This window comes from Microcaecilia unicolor, chromosome 1, assembly GCF_901765095.1.
Source record: "Microcaecilia unicolor chromosome 1, aMicUni1.1, whole genome shotgun sequence".
Classification (NCBI taxonomy): Eukaryota; Metazoa; Chordata; class Amphibia; order Gymnophiona; family Siphonopidae; genus Microcaecilia; species Microcaecilia unicolor.
Window position 1 is genome coordinate 103,622,965 of NC_044031.1, and position 20,578 is coordinate 103,643,542.

At 44.7% G+C, this 20,578-nt stretch overlaps 1 protein-coding gene across 1 annotated transcript in view; it reads left to right on the forward strand.

Moving 5' to 3' along the window:
* The first annotated feature begins 5,847 nt into the window (after positions 1-5,847).
* The window catches only part of LOC115468685 (patched domain-containing protein 3-like), a 49,849-nt gene continuing 35,118 nt past the window's right edge, over positions 5,848-20,578 (forward strand). Inside the window, exon 1 of the mRNA XM_030200627.1 lies at positions 5,848-6,585. Coding sequence (XP_030056487.1) covers positions 5,848-6,585 — 738 coding nt within the window. The remainder of the gene's footprint in view (positions 6,586-20,578) is intronic.

Genomic DNA, 20,578 nt, shown 5'->3' on the forward strand with positions numbered 1-20,578 from the left:
GCCAGAACCAGACCATGCACAGTTTGAACCATGGGGCTCTATATCTACGGAGCCCTGAGCTGTTCAAACACCATTTGTTTCAACCGTGCAGGTGCAGCTAAACCACATGGTTTTTGAACCGTGCAAGCCATTCTGCAAAGGAGGAAGGAGCTCCTGCCATGAAACCAGCTGCTGCTACCAGAACTGCAGCCTAACCCAAGACAGACCAGCTTATAAGGGGGGGGGGAGGGGGGCATTGTAAGCCCATGAAGCACTTTTGGGATTCCTTAATAAAAATGATATCGAGGTGGTGGAACCAAAAAGTGGAGGTCACCCCAGTGTTGCTATTTGGACAATGGAATGAGGGGAAACCTGTTAGTGGAGGATTTGGATCTTTTCTCAGACATTGTGACATTTGGCTCCAGTCCTCCCCTCCCAGCTTTCAGCGATGGAAAATGTATATGATGGAATAGTTGATGATGAACAGATTGAGTATCTCCGATCTGGATAGCATACAAGGCCATAGGCTAATAGCAACATGGGAGCCATTTTGGTTGACATTAACGCATCAGGCACGCAGTCGATTGTTAAATTAAGCTGATTACAGCTAATATAGTAATGTGTTGTATCCCCCCCCCCCCCTTTTTTTTTTTGGAAGTTCAGAAGGTGGGAGGGTGGGTTAGGGAGGGTAGGTATTAGAAACAGAATGGAGAATACATTGCATATTGGTATAACTTTGTACAATTGAGCAGTGCAGCGTTGATTGTAAACACACAGCTAGGAGAAGTTAGCCTCAGAAACCCTTTGGGAGATTGAAGGCTTGTAACTTATACTGTGCAATGTATTGCTTTGTCATTATATTAAAATAAAAACAAATTTAAACATAAGGGGGGGTAGAGAAGAAGGGGAAAAGAGCAGAAGATGGATGGGACTCAGGGGTGGGGTTGTGGAAAAAGTGGGACAGAACAGAAGATGGATGGGACTGGAGGAGGCGGTAGAAGGGGAACAGAGCAGAAGATGGATGGGTCTCAGGGATGTGGGGAGAGAAGAAGTGTAACAGTGCAGAAGATAGACGGGACAGGGGCTGGGAGTGGAGAATTGTAACAGAAGATGGTTGGAGCATTGGTGGGGAGGGTGGAAGAAAAGCAACAGAGCAGAAGAAGAGAGTTTACAAGAGGGATTATGATTGGGTCCCAGATACTGCAGGCACCAATTATGGGTGAACTCTAAAAGCACTGGGAGTTTGGGGGACATGGTAGGAAAAACAGCCAAGGCGAAATCAAACAGTTTGATATGAAAAAATCCCAACCAGGTGCCTGAGGTCTAAGGGAGTCTTGTACACCAAGGAAAACAAAGAAAACTTTGAAGTGCTGAAAAATCTGACTGTGTAAATGGGAGAAAGACAGAACTCTGGCCCCATGCAGACACTTATATGCAATAAGCAAGAAAATACACCACATCTGTAATGAGAAAAAAACCTGAAGAAGCAAGCTGTGTTGGAGGAAGAAAAAGTGTATCCACAGTGCATCACAGAAAAGACGACTGACCTGGCCCTGTATGGCAATGGTGGGCAGGAAGGTGCACACATGTGTGGTGAGCTGCTCTCAAAGATTTCTGGAATAGTTGCTGGGGAGTGATTACCACACTGCACTCCATCCAGATGACGCCACCCATCATCTAATATAATAATTTGCTCCTCCAACATTCCAATGTGTCTCACTGGGATCGTAACCACCTGCTGACATCACTCTTCCAACGTTCTCCATCCCCCCTCCCTCCCAGTTCCATGGGACCCTGGAACTGGGAGGGAGGGAGGGGGGACCCTGGAAATGGGAGGGAGGGAGGGGGACACTGGAACTCGGAGGGGGCAGGGGAGGGATGCTGCACATGGATGGATGGATGGAGGGGGCAGGGCACAGAGGACGTTGCCTGCATATGGATGAATGCAGGGGAGGGAGGGGATCCTGAAAATCGGAGGGAGGCAGGGAGGGGACTACCCTGGAACTTGGAGGGAGGGAAGGGGACAACAACCCTGGAACTGGGAGGGAACGACGACCCTGGAACTCAGAGGGCGGGAGGGAGGGGGGACCCTGGAACTGGGAGGGAGGGGGGGCCCTGGCACACACTCTCTCTCACAGACACACTCGCACCCAGTCTCTCTCTCTCTGTCACACACACACACTCGCACATTCACTCTCTCTCACACAGTCACTCTCACACACACTCCATCAAGCATACACACTCCGAGGAAAACCTTGCTACCGCCCGTTTCATTTGTGTCAGAAACGGGCCTTTTTTACTAGTCAGTCAGAATATCTGCATCCTGCTTGTCCTCAGAAAATCCCTGTTTGCATACTGAAAGAAAGAACCAGGGTAGCCAAACAGTGAAAACTCTTCTAGCCCGACTCATGCCAAAAAGTAACTCCAACATAGCCCAACAATTTTGACACACAAAAAAAATCATCTTAAGTAACTTACCATCATAGTGATGATAAAATATACTTCTTTATTGTGCTGTATGTTTAGATATCACAAAGAAGACTTACCCCCTTCCCCTTTTACAAAGCCACGCCAGTGGCTGCCGGTGCAGTAACGCCGACACAGTCCAATAGGCTGTGTCGGCATTACTGTGCAGCTTTGTAAAAGGGAGGGTTATTTGTTTACTTTATCAGGTGTAAAATATTTTGGCATGTATAAGTGCTACTGGGAAACTGGAACAAGCTAGACCGTTACAAATTTCTACGCAGACACTACATGCTAGCAGAATCTTTCGCCTGACATAAACGCAGAACATGAACAGACCCTCACTTGATACAGAATAGGGAACCACAAAAAACATGAGGACAAAAACTAAAATGGAGACCCCCTAAAAATGCCAGACTCTATAAGCAGTGCAATACTGGTAATAGAGAAACAGAAATTAATTTTCTTTTATATTCTGCAAAATACAAAAATTTCACAAAGGAGACATATTCCAATCCTTTAAAAATTATTAAATATTTTTTTCTTTTCTACCCTTGTTATCTAGGCATTTTATTTTTCTATTTGATCTGGTCCTGGTCTCTTTTCCACTTTCCAAGTGTCAGTCTTCTCCTAAATACTTTTCCGTGTTGTCCTTTCCATTTCTTCTCTTTTCTCTTGTCTTCTTCCCTTCCTTCTCTACCTCTGGCTGATCATTTTTTTAATGTTTCTTTTTCACTTTTCTCTCTCTATATCCACCCATATGTGATTTTACCCCTCATTCTCCCTGTTTATCAATCTCTATTCCTTAGTCTCCTTCTTTTCATTTCTCATCTATTTACTTGCTTTTTCCATCTCCCTCTCCAGCTCTCCTATTACCCTCCTCACATACATGCAAGGTTCCATGCCTGCTATCTAGCCACTTTCCCTCTATTACCCCCCCCCCCCCCCCCATTCCCTCCCAATGCTCAGAGAATAGCACACAAAACAAAGCCACCTTACCACTGAAACAATAACGTCAGCTCAGAGTAGGCGTTAGGGTGTTTGAAGAGAGGATTTCTCATGATTTAAAATCTGCCATCCTATATAATAATTCTCACCTCCAACATTCTGAGGCTACCTGGAACCGTGGATCATGTTGGAGTAGATAATAGTGATGTCACACAACCCACACCAGATTGGCCAGTAGAAGGGAGAGGGGCGGAGCCATGATACAGGGAGCAGCGAATCAGCACAACACGGGGAATGCACAGCAGCAGGAACAGAAGCCTCTCTCACACAGTCACTCTCTCAAACATACACACTCAGAGGAAAACCTTGCTAGCACCAGGGGCGTATCTGCGTGGGGCCACAGGGGCCTGGGCCCCCGCAGATTTTGCCCTGGACCCCCCTACTGCCGCCGTGGGTACCTTTGCTGGTGGGGGACCCCAACCCTCACCAGCCGAGGTCCGCTTCCTCCTGCCGCTGCGAGGTTTTTTAAGTTCTTCATCGGGATTCGTCCTCCGTCACTCTGTGCTGCTGTTCAAAGAAGCTGCTAGCTGAATGCAGTTTCGGACTGAGTCTGACGTCGCTGCTGCACGTTGTACGTGCAGGACGTCAGACTCATGTACAACGTGCAGCAGCGATGTCAGACTCAGTCCGAAACTGCATTCAGCTAGCAGCTTCTTTGAACAGCAGCACAGAGTGACGGAGGACGAATCCCGATGAAGAACTTAAAAAACCTCACAGCGGCAGGAAGAAGCGGACCTCGGCTGGTGGGGGTTGGGGTCCCCCACCAGCAAAGGTACCCACGGCGGCAGGGGGGGGGTCGGAAATGGCGGCGGCGGCGGCTGTGGGGGGGCTATAATGTGCCCCCTCACTCTGGCTTCGGCCCCCGCTACCGCCGACTTTCAGATACGCCCCTGGCTAGCACCCATTTCCTTTCAAACAGAAATGGGCCTTTTTTACTAGTTTTAAAATAATTTGGAAGCAGAAGGAAGCCCGTGCAAGCCCCTAAACGCTGGTAGTGAGAGACGAATGTGTGCAAGTCAAAACAAACCCACAAGTGAAAGCACATATTGGCGCCTGTTTCCTGCAGTATAAAAAAAAAATTTGAAACTCTTATATTTAAAGGCACAGAAAACAGACACCAATGTGTGCTTCACTTTTGGGTTTGCCAGGCGCATGCGCACAGTAGCTGAGCTTACCATGAAACTCTTCTGTACATAAGTACATAAGTAATGCCATACTGGGAAAAGACCAAGGGTCCATCGAGCCCAGCATCTTGTCCACGACAGCGGCCAATCCAGGCCAAGTGCACCTGGCAAGCTTCCCAAACGTACAAACATTCTATACATGTTATTCCTGGGATTTTGGATTTTTCCAAGTCCGTTTAGTAGCGGTTTATGGACTTGTCCTTTAGGAAACCGTCCAACCGCTTTTTAAACTCTGCTAAGCTAACCGCCTTCACCACATTTTCCAGCAATGAATTCCAGAGTTTAATTACACGTTGGGTGAAGAAAAATTTTCTCCGATTTCCCCCTTGCTTTCACTTTTACATTATCCATATAATTTGAAAAGCATTGGAGGGCTAGGTTTCTACGCTGTTGGCTTACCATGGGAGTTCCGAGCATCGGCCTATAGAAGCAGGAGGACCTTGCACCACCCAGAAAGTGGTCACTGCCTGAGGCAAAGCTTCCTACCTCACATGCTTCCAAGGGCAGTTGCAAACTTTGAAAAGAAAATAGGGGTTGGTCTATTCTCCCTTTATTGATATTGATATATATATGTTATTTCTTTAAAGTTGGAAGTGACAGCTACTGCTGTGCTGTGGCCCTCACCCTCCCTCTTTCTCTCCCCTCCCTGATGGGTCTGAGTACAGCAGCAGAAGGAGAGGAAAAGGAGGAGACTTGGTTTCCTATAGGTGCCTGCAAGAGAGAGAAAGTTAAGGTGCACAGCTCCCAGTTCTCCCATCTCAGCTTCCTAATTATACCCAGGTTCTCCTTCCCTGAGGAAACACACCCCATGATGACTCAAAAGCATGAGCAGAAGCAGCAAGTGACACCAGAATGAGGCTTGCAATACCAGAGAGGCTATTGGAGCACCAGAATGAGGCTTGGAATGCACAGAGAGACAGAACACCAGAGCTAAAGCTTGTGAATAGCTCCAAAAAAACCTACACCCTGCCAATACCAAAGATTTCCTCTGGCCTTCAAAACTTGACTAATTTGGCAGGAAACTTGCCTAACTTGCAACACTGGGAAGAACTGGTTTTCACCTATTTCTGTTAAAATAGTACATGTAAAGTTCCGATTTGAATCATAACAATCTGTTATCACTTTGCCAGTGAAGCTGTTTCTGTATTGGTGCCTGGCAATGTTCAGAGGTTCGCAGCCATCCTTTCTTGTTCCTGCTGGACAGGGTCTGCCGATGAACAGGTATCACACAGACTGTCTAGAGCGGCCGCTCTTCCTTGCCTTCCGCAGGCTGGGCGCACTGGTCGCCTCCTACCCCTACTGGTTCCTGCTGCTGCCCATGCTAATCTCAGCAGGGATGGGTAACGGTTTTTACTACCTGCCCCAACGGAAGGACAATGACATTGAGGGGCAGTTCACACCACTTGGAGGTCCGGCTAAAGCCGAGAGAGCCGTTATAAAGAAATTGTTCCCAACCAATGACTCGGCGCTATTCTCAGCTCAGCGGCTGTACACGGAGGGCACTTACGCCTCCCTCATCGCTGTGTCCCGCACGGGGAATATCCTGAGCCCGGCGAACCTGCAGGAAGTGCTGAATGTAGACATTACAGTGCAGCGCATGAGTGGTTCAGGCCACAACTTCAGCAAGCTATGCTCCCACACAGTCGCCTCAGCTTGTGCCTCCTCCAACCCGCTGCTGGAGCTCCTGAATAGCTCTGTGAAACATATAGACAACCTCAATCTCACCTTTCCCATGTTCCACTCTGGGGAGAGGCCCATCTTTTTGGCGCTCTTCCTAGGCGGTGTCACTCTGGGACCTGCAGACAGAGTGAGAGAGGCCAAAGCCCTCCGGTTACTTTATTATTTAAGGGAGGATGAATTGGCAGATCGGGAGCTGAGTCTGCAGTGGTTGAACAACTTCATAACCTCCATTCCTGACCTACTGAAGAACCTCAATTTAAAATCTATACAGGTAACATCACACTTTATTTATCCACCGATGACCTAATTTATTATGTACGTTATCACTGAGAAGCTGCACTTTAATAAGAGCCTCCGAAATCAGAAAGCATCTTTACTAGAAGGGAAATTTTGGCTGCGGCCTATAATGTTTTTAACATTGTTTTATATTATAAAAAATTTAAATGATTTCCCTTTTCACTTAGATGTTTATTTATAACTGTTTTCGGTGAGTGCAGAATTTGTTTAAAGGTAGATAAAGGTATAAGTATTTCATTTTATTTTGTGCTTCCACACCACAATTCCCCTCCCAAAAAAATGGGACCCAAGGCAGTCTACAGAATGTAATTAAATGATTATATACTGGAAAAGGCCAACCTTTCAATCACAACATTTTTCTCAATCAATGCATTTATTAAACTTAGTTCAACAGAGGTAGAAGCTTTATTGGAGGAATTTTATAAGGGATTTGAATATAGGTACATATAAAATGGCACCTATTTTTAAGGATATGCAAGTAGGTGTTCCAGGGGGTAGAGAATAGACAAAAGTAGTATGGGATTGGCACTTATATGCATATTTTACACTCATATGCACCTATTCTTAGCAGAACTTGCATAGAAGCAATTATACCTCCCTCAGGAGCTGTAATGGCCCAACTCGGTTCTCAAACCTGGTCCTGGAGGCACCCCAGCCAGTCAGGTTTTCAGGATAACCACAATGAATATTCATGAGAGAGATTTGCATGCAGTGGAGGCAGTGCATGCAAATCTCTCATGAATATTCATTCATATACCTGAAAACCTGACTGGCTGGGGTGCCTCTAGGTCCAGGTTTGAGAACCACTAGCCTACTACTACTAACATTTCTAAAGCGCTACTAGGGTTACGCAGCGCTGTACAACTTAAACATAGGACAGTCCCTGCTCAAAGAGCTTACAATCTAAAAGACAAGAGAACAATCTAAAGACAAGTGTACAATCTAGAGGACGAGTGAACAGTTAATCTGATAGGGTGGATAGATTGGGGCATTCCATATTTCTCAAGCGGTTAGGCACCGAAGGCAGCATTGAAAAGGTGAGTTTTAAGCAGAGATTTGAAGATGGGTAGGGAGGGGGCATGGCGTATGGGTAAAGGAAGATTGTTCCAGGCATAGGGTGAGGCAAGGCAGAATGAGCGGAGCCTGGAGTTGGCAGTGGTGGAGAAGGGTACTGAGAGAAGGGCTTTGTCCTGTGAGCGGAGGTTACCTGACTTATGGGCCATGATACCTTTTCTACTTCAGTGCCTTGTTCTGAAATTAATTACCTCTCTACAAGGTAATTAGACTTATGTTCAAATCATCTTTATTATTTTCTCATATACATCATGCAATGTTCTGACCAGGTTAAACACACAACCAAAACAGGAACTTATTCCCCGAGGTCCCTTAACCCCCCCCCCCCCCCCCTTCCTTTATTCCTTACCAATCCAGACAATAATACCACTCCATGAGGAGAACTAAACTCTAGTTAAGAAGTCTACTTTGTGCTTCTGGCTGAAGGGTAGTCCAAAAATGTTCCCAAATCCTCTGAAACCTTTTACCTTCCTCAGAAGAAATGTCTTTAACACCACAGTGTTCCAATTTTAGGAGTTCAATCATTTGTGTGTGCCATAATCCAATTGATGGTGCATATGTCCCTCTCCAGCACAATAATATCGCCTTTTCCCCCATCAAGATAACTTTTTGCATGAACAGTTTGAAACCTGGAGGTCATGGATTCATGTATTGGTATACATCAAAAAGTAATAGCGGATGTAACTACATTCTGCGTTTCCAATAGCTGTACACTGTGTCTAGTTCTTGTGTCCAAAATTGTCTGATTGTAGGGCACATCCAAAACATGTGCCCCAGTGTTGCTAGATCTTGTGAACACTTGGGACAGGCCACAGTGGAGCCCATTGCTGCCCTATAAGCACTTCTCGGAGATGTATATAAATGCAACGCAAATTTATACTACAACTCCCAATAATGCAAAAAAGGCGAACGCCGTTGCAGACTTAAAACATGCTGTCTAAACTGATCCTCTGCCAAATCCGCCTGTAATTCCACTGCCCATATCTGTGCAATCTTCTCAAAGTCCAAATCCTCCGTCGTATCTCTCAGGTACCGGTGATGAGATCTCAGTGGAATTACATTATTACATCCTAAGGTAAGTGCTGTGTTTAGAGTGTCTTGGACATCCTTGCTAAGTTAATCCAGCCCAAAGAGGCGACATAATGGCGAAGCTGTGAGTAAGCAAACCAGTCTGTAGATAGCAATGCAAATGTTCGTTTTAAATCCGCAAAGTCTCTCATTTTCCCCTCTTCAGTAAGAAGTTGGCTCCAAGGTTCCAGAGGAGATCCGGGAAATTATAGACCAGTGAGTCTGACGACGGTGCCGGGCAAAATGGTAGAGACTATTATTAAGAAGAAAATTACAGTGCATATTCAAAAGCATGGAAAAAGTCAATATGGATTTAGTGAAGGGAAATCTTGCCTCACCAATCTACTACATTTCTTTGAAGGGGTGAACAAACGTGGATAAAGGTGAGCCAGTTGATATTGTGTATCTGGATTTTCAAGAGGCGTTTGACAAAGTACCTCATGAAAGACTCCAGAGGAAATTGGAGAGCCATGGGATAGGAGGTAGTGTTCTATTGGTTAAAAGATAGAAAACAGAGAGTAGGGTTAAATGGTCAGTATTCTCAAAGGAGAAGGGTAGTTAGTGGGGTTCCCCAGGGGTCTGTGTTGGGACCGCTGCTTTTTAACATATTAATAAATAACCTAGAGATGGGAGTAACTAGTGAGGTAATTAAGTTTGCTGATGACACAAAGTTATTCAAAGTCGTTAAATTGCGGGAGGATTGTGAAAAATTACAAGAGGACCTTACAAGACTGGGAGACTGGGTGTCTAAATGGCAGATGACGTTTAATGTGAGCAAGTGCAAAGTGATGCATGTGGGAAAGAGGAACCCGAATTATAGCTACGTCATGCAAGGTTCCACGTTAGGAGTCACCGACCATGAAAGGGATCTAGGTGTCCTCATTGTTGATATGTTGAAACCTTCTGCTCAGTGTGCTGCTGCGGCTAAGAAAGCAAATAGAATGTTAGGTATTATTAGGAAAGGAATGGAAAACAAAAATGAGGATGTGCCTTTTGTATCGCTCCATGGTGCGACCGCACCTCGAATATTGTGTTCAATTCTGGTCGCCACATCTCAAAAAAAGATATTGTGGAATTAGAAAAGGTGCAGAGAAGGGCAATGAAAATGATTAAGGGGATAGGATGACTTCCCTATGAGGAAAGGCTAAAGCGGCTGGGGCTCTTCAGCTTGGAGAAGAGACGGCTGAGGGGAGATATGATAGAAGTCTATAAAATAATGAGTGGAGTTGAACGGGTAGATGTGAAGCGTCTGTTTACGCTTTCCAAAAATACTAGGACTAGGGGGCATGCGATGAAGCTACAATGTAGTAAATTTAAAACGAATTGGAGAGAGGTTTTCTTCACTCAACGTGGAATTCGTTGCCAGAGAATGTGGTAAAGGCGGTTAGCTTAGCGGAGTTTTAAAAAGGTTTGGACGGCTTCCTAAAGGAAAAGTCCATAGACCATTATTAAATGGGCTTGGGGAAAATCCACTATTTCTGGGATAAGCAGTATAAAATGTTTTGTACTTTTTGGGGATCTTGCCAGGTATTTGTGACCTGGATTGGCCACATGTTGGAAACAGGATGCTGAGCTTGATGGACCTTTGGTCTTTCCCAGTATGGCAATACTTAGGTACTTATGTACTTATGTCCTGATCGCTCTCAGAGCACGAACACAGGGGAATCCGTGCCTGCTGGGAAATTCTGACTGACTTCCAAATATGGTGTGGCGACTGCAGAAAAACCATGCCTCCTGCAAAGCCACCTCCATCCTGCCCTTGCTGAGAGCAGAAGTGGATTGTGAGACAGCACTGGGTCCGACCTCCCTGGGATTGTGTGTAAAAGCCAGCTGAGATGTGCTGCAGACGAAAGTGCCGATTCCACAGGAGTAGCTGAAAAGGTGCTTATCCCTGTCAGCCAGTCCCTCATATGCCTCATGGAACGTGCTACAGACAAATATCTTACATTTAACAGTCCCAACCCTCCTTGTTCTTTAGGTTTCTGTAAAATTGATATGGGAAGTCTGGGACGCCCGCCTCTCCATAAAAAAACCCTGAAGCGCTTTATTCAGCGCCCGCTCATCCCGCTGCTTCAGAAATAACGGCAGCATTTGGAACATATATAGCTAGCGGGTAGCCAATATCAAATTGAACAATGAGAGTCATCCCAACAGCGAGAGAGGGCAGGCGCCCCAGAGACCCAACACATGCTTAGTCTCTGCCAGTAAAGGGAGTACATTCTAATCATACAATTTTGATAACTCATTTGAGATTGTTACCCCCAAATATGTAATTTGCTGTTGGGCCCACTGTAAAGGGAACTGCCCCTTCCACTTCTGACAGGTCTCCTGCGTCAGGGGGAGGGCCAATGATTTAGACAAGTTTAGTTGAAACCCTGAGAGTGCCCTGTAAACTGCTATGGTCTGTAAAAAATGTGGGAGTGACCACTGAGGCTCATCTAAAAGCAAAAGGAGATTGTCTGTGTAAGCCACTACCTTCAGGGTATGGTCCCGAAGACACACTCCCTTCACTTCCCTATTTGCCCTTATATTACATAAAAGTGGCTCCAAAGAAAGGAGAAAAAGTGGGGACAGCGGGCATCCCTGACGAGTTCCACGGCCTATGGGGAACATCTCCGTTCTCACTCCATTCACTAACAGTGCTGCCTGTGGCTCGGAATATAATGTCATTACTGCCTGCAGAAACCAGCCCCACAACCCCACCCATCGCAATGTTGCAAATAAGAAGGGCCACCACACCCTGTCAAATGCTCTTTCTGCGTCCAGGCTCAGCACCATGTAAGAGGCCCCTGTTGCTCTCCCATGCAACATAGCTACTATTAATTTACGAATGTTGAGCACTGACTGGCAACTCCTAACAAACCCAACATAGTCCTCCACTATTAGTTGAGGCAACAGCGGGGCCAACCGCTCTGCCAAGATTCTGGACAACAATTTAATATCTACATTAATCAATGATATTGGGCGGTAAGAACTAGGCTGCATCTGCTCCCACCCAGTTAGGTGGGTGGGAGCATGCTGTAATGGCATGTCGGGGGAACCCCACCTCTCCAACGACTGTAGTATAATAATCTAATAGAGGCTCTACTACCTGATTTTGTAATATCTTGTAGAACTCACTCGTGTACCCATCTGGGCCTGGAGCAGAGAAGAGCTTTAATGCCTTAATGGCACGTTGTAGTTCTTTGGCTGTAACCTGCTGGTTAAGGGACTCTAATGCCTCCTCAGGTAGGTGAGGCATACCTGAAGTCTGAAGATATAAACAGGATGGAGTCGGTCCAGAGGGCAGCTAGGAAATTAGTAAGCAGTCTTGAATGCAAAAATTATAGGGACAGGCTTATGAACCTCAACATGTATACGCTGGAAGTGAGGAGGGAGAGAGGAGACATGATAGAGACGTTTAAATATCTCAAGGGCATTTATGTACAGGAAGAGAGCCTTTTTCAAATGAAGGAGAGCTCTGGAATGAGGGGGCATATGACAAAGATAAGAGGGAATAGGCTTAGGCATAACCTAAGGAAGTATTATTTCACAGAAAGGGTGGTGGAGGCTAGAATGGCCTCCCGGTGGAGGTGGTGGAGTCGAGGACTGTTCCAGAATTTAAAAAGGCATGGGATAAGCATGTGGGATCGCTTAGGAACAGGAAGAATTAGGGGTTACAGAGGATGGGCAGACTGGATGGGTGATATGACCTTTATCTGCCGTCATGTTTCTCTGTTTCTAAATGATCTACGAGTATGCAAGTGCATTGGTGGCAGGATACTGGCTGTTTAGTTTTATATATTGGTATACTTACTTAGGATGAATTATGTATGTTGTTTGTTTTCCATTCAAAATGGTGGATGGGTAGATTGTACTGTAAATGTTTTAAATAAAAACAAATATTTGCAGAAATTGCTGAGCTCCTGCTTGGATGTAGCCACTCACTACAAGGCTGCTCTCTTGTTATTTTCTTGCTCTTCCAAAACAATTGAGGACACATCTTCTTGCAAACGCACAAGAAACCTTACATAAGTACATAAGTATTGCCAGACTGGGCCAGACCGAAGGTCTATCAAGACCAGCATCCTGTTTCCAACAGTAGCCAATCTAGGTTACAAGTACCTGGCAAGATCCCAGAACAATATAATATATTTATGCTGCTTATCCTAGAAATAAGCAGTGGATTTTCCCCAAGTCCATTTTAATAATGGTCTATGGACTTTTCCTTTAGCAAGCTATCCAAACCTTTTTTAAACCCTGTTAAGCTGTTTTTACTACATTCTCTAGTAACGAATTCCAGAGTTTAATTACACATTGAGTGAAGAAATATTTTCTCGATTTGGTTTAAATTTACTACTTTGTAGCCTCATTGCATGCCCCCTAATCCTAGTATTTTTGGAAAGAGTAAACAAGTGATTGACGTCTACCCGTTCCACTGCACTCATTATTTTACAGACCTCTATCATATTTCCCTTCAGTCTTCTTTTCTCCAAGCTGAAGAGCCCTAGCTGCTTTAGGCTTTCCTCATAGGGAGTGGAGGAGTGGCCTAGTGGTTAGGGTGGTGGGCTTTGGTCCTGAGGAACTGAGTTTGATTCCCACTTCAGGCACAGGCAGCTCCTTGTGACTCTGGTCAAGTCACTTAACCCTCCAATGCCCTAGGTACAAATGAGTACCTGTATACAATATGTAAGCCGCATTGAGCCTGCCATGAGTGGGAAAGCACAGGGTACAAATGTAACCAAAAAAAAAAGTCATCCCATCCCCTTTATCATTTTCGTCGCCCTTCTCTGTACCTTTTCCACTATATCTTTTTTGAGATGCGGTGCTTAACACAACAAAAATGGCCTAATACAGGACGTGCTAAGCATTCCACATTAGGTTTCCCATCTGCAGGCGTTGAGCACACAAAGTTTTTTTCAGGAGGTACAGTATGTCAGGGCAGTGAATGGGCCATGGAGGTGCTAATCAACTAGCGCGCTGACATTACCTTCACCCTAACTGGTTAGCGCATCCATAATGTGTGAGCCCTTAGCACCTCCTAAATACGAAGGCAGAGACTATGTGGGAGGGAAATAGCAGGTAAACCAACAAGCAGGGCAGCAGGTGAACCCTTTTCCCTACTGAAAAGTGTATGCAGCTGGTCCTGGCAGATAGCAAATCCGATGAATCCTCATGGATGGGATTTGCATCATAATTATAAGATATTGAAAGTTTCATGGCTGAAGAGGGTCTTGAAGATCTTGTTGTTAGCATGCTAAGTGGCAAAGAGGTAGGATCCTCAGAGGTGTGGAAACATTTTAAAGTGCTTGTGGATATGCAGGATTGAGAATACAATTACTATAGGAAGCAATAGGTCATCTTACCAATAGCAGCATGCAGTATTTGCAGGAACATTAACTTTTCCAGCTTAATTAACGGGAGGTCACTGATCTTAAGCTGGGGACTCAATCTAGCAGTAAAAATAGCAGTGGTAAGAAAGCTACAAAAAAAGGAAATCCATTCCCAAGCAGAACCCCCAGTTTTTCTTCCCAGTGAGGTGTCTTGCCAGCAGCCATGATGCGCGTCAAAGCAAGTCACATGGGGGAGATGAGGTTGTGCTCAGCAGCACTCAGAGCAAGCAGCAGTCAGCATCCAAGATGGTGACATAGTGCATGGGGAAAATAGTTGCCCTTGATGACCACCCCTGGAGGTAGTTGAGAATGTGGGGTTTAAGATGCTGCAGCATCTCTCTTACCAAGTGTCCTGAAGGCCATATTTTAGTAGGCAGGTGATCCCTCACCTGCATAAATATTTGTGTGCCCTGCAGGCAGAGCTGGCAAAGGCAGAGAGTATAGTGTGTATTTTACCAGCAATATCTGGACAAGTCAGAATGCTACATATGCTTATTTTCTCCCTGACTGCACACTGGGAGGAGGCTGTAGGTATAAGGGGAAGGGATATACCAGGACAAGGGTAGTAATAGGCTGTGAGGCACACCCGGGCAGTGGCGTAGCCAAGGGTGGGCCTGGGTGGGCCCAGGCTCACCCACTTTGGGCTCAGGCCTACCCAGTAGCAGCACACCTATGATGTGGCTGGCAGGGATCCCTAAGCCCCACCAGCCAAAAACTCCCAACAACTGTCTCTCCTGCATACCTTATAAATAGCATATTTGCCTGCAGTGAGCAGCAACTGATATATACTATTCGCACCAGCCCCACAGCCTTCCCTCTGATGTATTCCCGCCTATGCGGAAACAGGAAGTTGCATCAGAGGGAAGACTGTGGGGCCAACATGAGCAGTGTGTATTAGTTGCTGCTGGTGAAAATCTGCTGTTTAAAAGGTATGTGGGAGAGGGGGAATGTTTGAGAGACCATCTAGCATGCAGGCAAGAGAGGGAGAGACCAAATCACTTGTGGGACAGGGCTGAGTTCTTTTGCCCACCCAACTTCTGCTCAGGCCTACCAAAAATTGGGTGTTTGGCTACGCCCCTGCACCCGGGTGATAGATGATAACCATACCTCGGTCCATATCTTAGCAAAAATAAAGGGAATGCTGGAGGGCTGGCATGTGGGCCAGAAACAGACAACTCTGTTTCCTGTTTTCTTGTCTAACGGTGAAATGAATATGGTTAAGACAATGATGAAGGGGGACTTTCATGATATCAGATGCTTTGCACACTTGCTGCAACTGGTGGTAGGAGACTCCCTAGGTCTGGGGAGCAAGATAAGCAGTGGACCAGTCCTGAAGCTACTGATCAAAAAGCGCTGAACACTAGCAGAATATTTTCACCAATGTGTGAAGGGTGGGGATGAGCTATGGTAGAAGCAGGAAGCAGCCAGGGTACCTGCACACTAGCTTATTCAGGATGTTGGCATCAAGTAGAATTCAACTTATCTGGTACTAGAGAGGTTAGCTCTGCATTAGATGTCAATGGACACCAAGTTTAATATTGAAAGCTTCCTGGACATTAGATTAGAATAAATGTGACTCACCTCATAGAAGTCCTGAGGCCATGGAGGAACTCAGTCCCAGAAGGTCTGCTTTGAGCCTAGTCATCCCAATAGTGAATATTCTGTAGATGAAGTTAGAGGGTTTTCAGCAGCAACACAGATTCACCACAGAGCAGATATACACAGAGGAAGTATTGGTTTCATCTATTTACTTCTAAATCGTAATCATTGTTTCATTTGGAGGGGCTGGTTATAGAGACCCACTCTGTTCTGATGTTTTCACCTAGTAAAGGGCCACCAAAACAGACATTATGAGTATCAGGTGCTTAACAATCAGACTTTTATAAGTACAGTTTTAAAAAATCATTAATTAGGTTGAGACCTGGGAGCACTTAGCATCTTTTTATTTTCCAGTGCCTACATCAAAAGAAAAAGATGGCATGTGGGGCCTTGCTCCTTTTGCTTTGTGGAATGCAGTGGTATATTGTAAAAATGCACTTGCCTTTTTTTTATTACTTCTGTTTCACAGAGAAGGTATTGAATAATGAGGGAAGGGTTTCTTTCATGCAGAACTGTCCAGAGTCAGTCTAAATGTACCAACATTGTCCATTTCAGCACACTATTACCTGCCAAGTTCATACAACGTTAATTATGTTCAGTGGAAAATAAATCTGTTGGCTCAGACTGCTTGCTATGTGAATAGTCAATCACTGTTTTATTATTGCTACGAAGTATTACATATTAAGGGCATTAGTTTTAATCCATTTATCCAGTCCTTACATGCATATGGTTTTGCTTTTTAAACCCAAAGGTTTCCTATGATAGCATTGTGCGTATTTGAATTAGTTTTTCTGTACAAGTGTTGCTTGTTTTTGTCTTTATTTCAAATAAAAAATTTTAAAACACATCTTGTCAACAAGGGGCGGGACTAGGTGGGAGCAGGGCTAAGTGTGGCAGGGGGCCCCACAGAACTGGTCTGCACAGGGCCCTTCAATTGCTAAGACCGGCCCTAGCCGCGTAGCAAATCATCTCTCGTCATTCCCTTAGATGGGGTCTATGGATAGGCCTTGGTTACTCAGGGGCTCCTTGGGTTACTAAATTGGGGTATACATGGCTTCCACGGCTAACTTACTTGGCCTTTATAGTAGCAGTACAGAGCACCGTTTCTTGGTTATTCAAAATACTGAACATTCCAGGCTGCACAATACCCTTAAGGAGCAAATTACTTGAAACTATTTTCTCTGTCTCCTTCTGGTGGTGGATGGACATAACCCATTAGTCTGGACTGGTCTGGTTGAATTAAAGGAAAGAAAATTATCAAGTAAGACATACATTTCCTTAATAAAAGTTGTACTGGATTTGTTAATGGTAATATTGTACTGGTTTTGTTAATGATGCAATCATATGTAATTTTTTTTATTTCTAGGGCCCTTATCATCCTTGACTCAAGGCACACAGAGTATGTTATAGGTCATATATATATAAAGGGCAAAGGGTTGGCCCCTATGGGAGATGGAATCCTCTAAGCATCCTTTCATGTAGGACATTCTTAAAGGGCCCCCCCATTTTAGAAATTTTCATAGGTTCTACTCTGAAATGCTCCAGCAGTACATGTGCTAAGAGTTAGGTAACTGGGACACACCCATGGGAATGCCTCTCTGATACACACATACACATGAGTATGCATGTATTGGACAGTTTTCAAAAGCCCTATTTCTATGCATAAAACCCTATTATGCACTGAGGGCCCGATGCACAAAGCCTACCGGGCCAGCAATGTGCTTTTTAAACCGGTTTCAACCGGTTTAGCAAGCACATTATTGAGCGGGAGATGCACAAAGGAGTTCTCTGGGCTTTTTACCTTGTGGAGGAGCAGACAATGGGAATCCTATGTTAATCTATTTAAATGAGCTATTAAACATTCAGATGTGTATTCAAAGCGATGTACAACTGTTTTCTGAGCAATGCACAGAAGCAGCTCCTACCTTTACCATGGAAAATTTAACGGGAGGTCTGGAGCTGTTGGTCCTGACAGTTCTTCATTGTTCCAAATACTCCATAGCCGCTCCAGGGTCCTCTGCTACTCCTGCAAGAGGAGGGACCCAGGGAGAGACAAGATGCGCCAGAGCAGGGAGATCGCTGACCACGGCAATGAAGTTTGGGATTTGAGGCGGGTGCCACTTTTTCATCACGCCCTCACTCCCAGTGGCAGGGAGAATGCCGGAGCCTCAACATAACAGTCCACCCATCAGCCACTGCTCCAGCCCTGAAAGCACACCCCACAGCAGTTTAGAGAAGAATAAAAAAAAGCTACAATGAATTTCATATGTGCAGCTTCTATGTGTGTATAAAAGCCGTATACAAGCACTGCTCTGAGCACGTGCAGAACAGCCACGCTTAGTGATTGACTGTTCTGCACATGCTCACCTGACCGACTGGCTTCTCTCCTATTGAGCTGCTCACTGCTTTTGCGAGCAGCTCATTTGCATGCGACTTGCTTTGGGAATCGCTCTGTATTTCCAAATCGATAATTTTTACTGAGTTGGAAATACCAGGCAGCTCTTTCTGGGGACCTTTGTGCATTTCCCTCTGAATGCTATTAAAAATTGCTCTCCACACCTATTACTTTGACAACACATACAAATTTTGTCATGCCAAAAGAGAGAGGCACAGAATAGCATCAGTGGTTGAGGAGAGAGAAAGAAAATCATCGGTGATGCCTCACTCTCAACCTCCCCCTTCCTGGTGCTTTTTCCATATCATGACCATGGCAGAGGAGGCAACAGTTCTGCCCCTTTATACTTCCTGAGGATGAAAAGGAGGGGGGTGGATCGTGCTAAGACTGAATTCTAGAGCTGGTTGCAGAGGTGGTACTACTCTGGATTTAAAGAGCATTGGGCATATGCTCTGATTCCCCTCCCCCCAATGACAGCCCTGTATCCAAGCACTGGCATCTTTCTTGCTAGAAAAACAACAGTGTTATAAATGGCTTAACCTAGGCATTTGAAAAATATAATCAGTTCTAGTACCCTTATTAGTTCTGACTTGAAGAAAAGATTGGGGTTAATTGGTATTGCATGTTTTCTCATATTTCTTGGTATCTGTTGTTCTCAAGTTTATTTTTGTACAATTGATTATGATTGAGATATAGAATTGTTATTTTGTATTTTTATATATGTAAAAATAAATGGATTGATATTCGAAGGCTAACTGTTAGATTTATCTAGACAAACACAGTTTTATGTTTCAACGATTTTTATTGATGACTCATCAGAACAAGGAAAGTATACAATCATCCAACAATGTACCTAACATAGTCCAATAATATCACACTGATCATTTCCGTACATTACCGAATGTCATCAAATTTTAACTAATATATCCCCTTCCCATACTCCCTCCCACTTCCCAACTATAGAACAGCAACGCAATTTTAAACTGTACTCAACCTCCCATCCATACTTCCCCTACCCTCCCAATTAAAAAAAAAAGGGGGGGGAGGAAATAAGGAGAGGGGAGGGCAACCCGATATACCCTACAAATAACTTCTCTCCCACCAAAGGTAGCCTACTTAAATGTATTCAAAATCAGGCTTCAAGCCCTATGAGGGAGTGTCTGAATATATACTTCCCAGGTAGCTGGAAATAGCTTCCTCCCTCTAGGGTAGCCCTGGACCTGCTTCTGTTCTAGTAACATTAGTGCATGCAACCTATTTCTCCAGGCCCAATACGAAGGTTCAGTTTCTCCCACCCGTGTCCCCAATATAACACGTTTACCCAACACTGCTGCTTTCCGAAGAATTCTATTGCAATTAGCAAAATGAAAAGCTTCATATTTATCTAATAGCATCCCCTCAGGTGTGAATAGCAGAGAGCATCCCCTGAGCCTTTCAAAATAACGCAAAATAGCTCTCCAAAATAGCTGTATCTTTGGGCATCCCCAAAAAGCATGATAAAAAGAATTATTATCTTGATTACATTTCAAGCACACTGGTGTTCCCACTCCTCCACTCTTAAATACTTGCTCCTGAGTAAAATACGCCCTGTGTAAAGTCTGGTACTGACATTCTCGTAATTCTGCACTCACTGATATTTCAGGTATCCGCTTAATTAGCCGATTATAGTCTAGGGCGACCTGCTAGAAGAAAGACACTGCAGTTCTCTGTGAAGAGAAGAAATTGACAAATTAACATCCTGAAATTTCCCCCCAAAATCCTGCAAATGTCTACCCAAAGAGAAAACTAAGCCATGGACATCTAATGACTGTATATAATGTTGCAATTGTCTGTACGCTAAGAAATCTGTATGTCCTACAAGTCCCTCATTCCATAGATGATCCCAGGAAAGCATCTTGCCCCCTCTCCTAGCACATGCTGTAACAACCAAAAGCCTCTGGACGCCCAGCGCCGAAAATTAATTTGATCACAGCTTGGCAAAAATTGAACATTTCCAGTAATCGGGAGCTGATCTGAGACCTCAGGATTCCCCACCCAAAAGACGAACTAAATAACGCCATACCTCTCGCATGGGACCCAGTATCAGACGGTACGAACCTCAAAGGGCAGTGCAAAAGAGAATTGAAATGCCATGGGAAATAAAATGCATTCTCATAGTCCACTGGGGAAAAACCCTGTTCTCCAAAAAATCGATCCCCTAGATGGCGCAGCAAACATGCTCGATTATAAACACACACATTCGGAAGTCCCATTCCTCCATATTTCCATGTGCCCAACAAATAACCAAACAACATTTTTGGCTTCTTACCCGCCCAGCAGATTTTAGTCAAAAGTTTACGCAAGGAATGTAGATCAGGTTTCAACAATCGTAGCGGCAATAACTGCAGCACATAGAGCCATTTAGGAAAAACAACCATATTAAAAAGTTGAATGCGACCATGCACCGATAAGGGGAGATG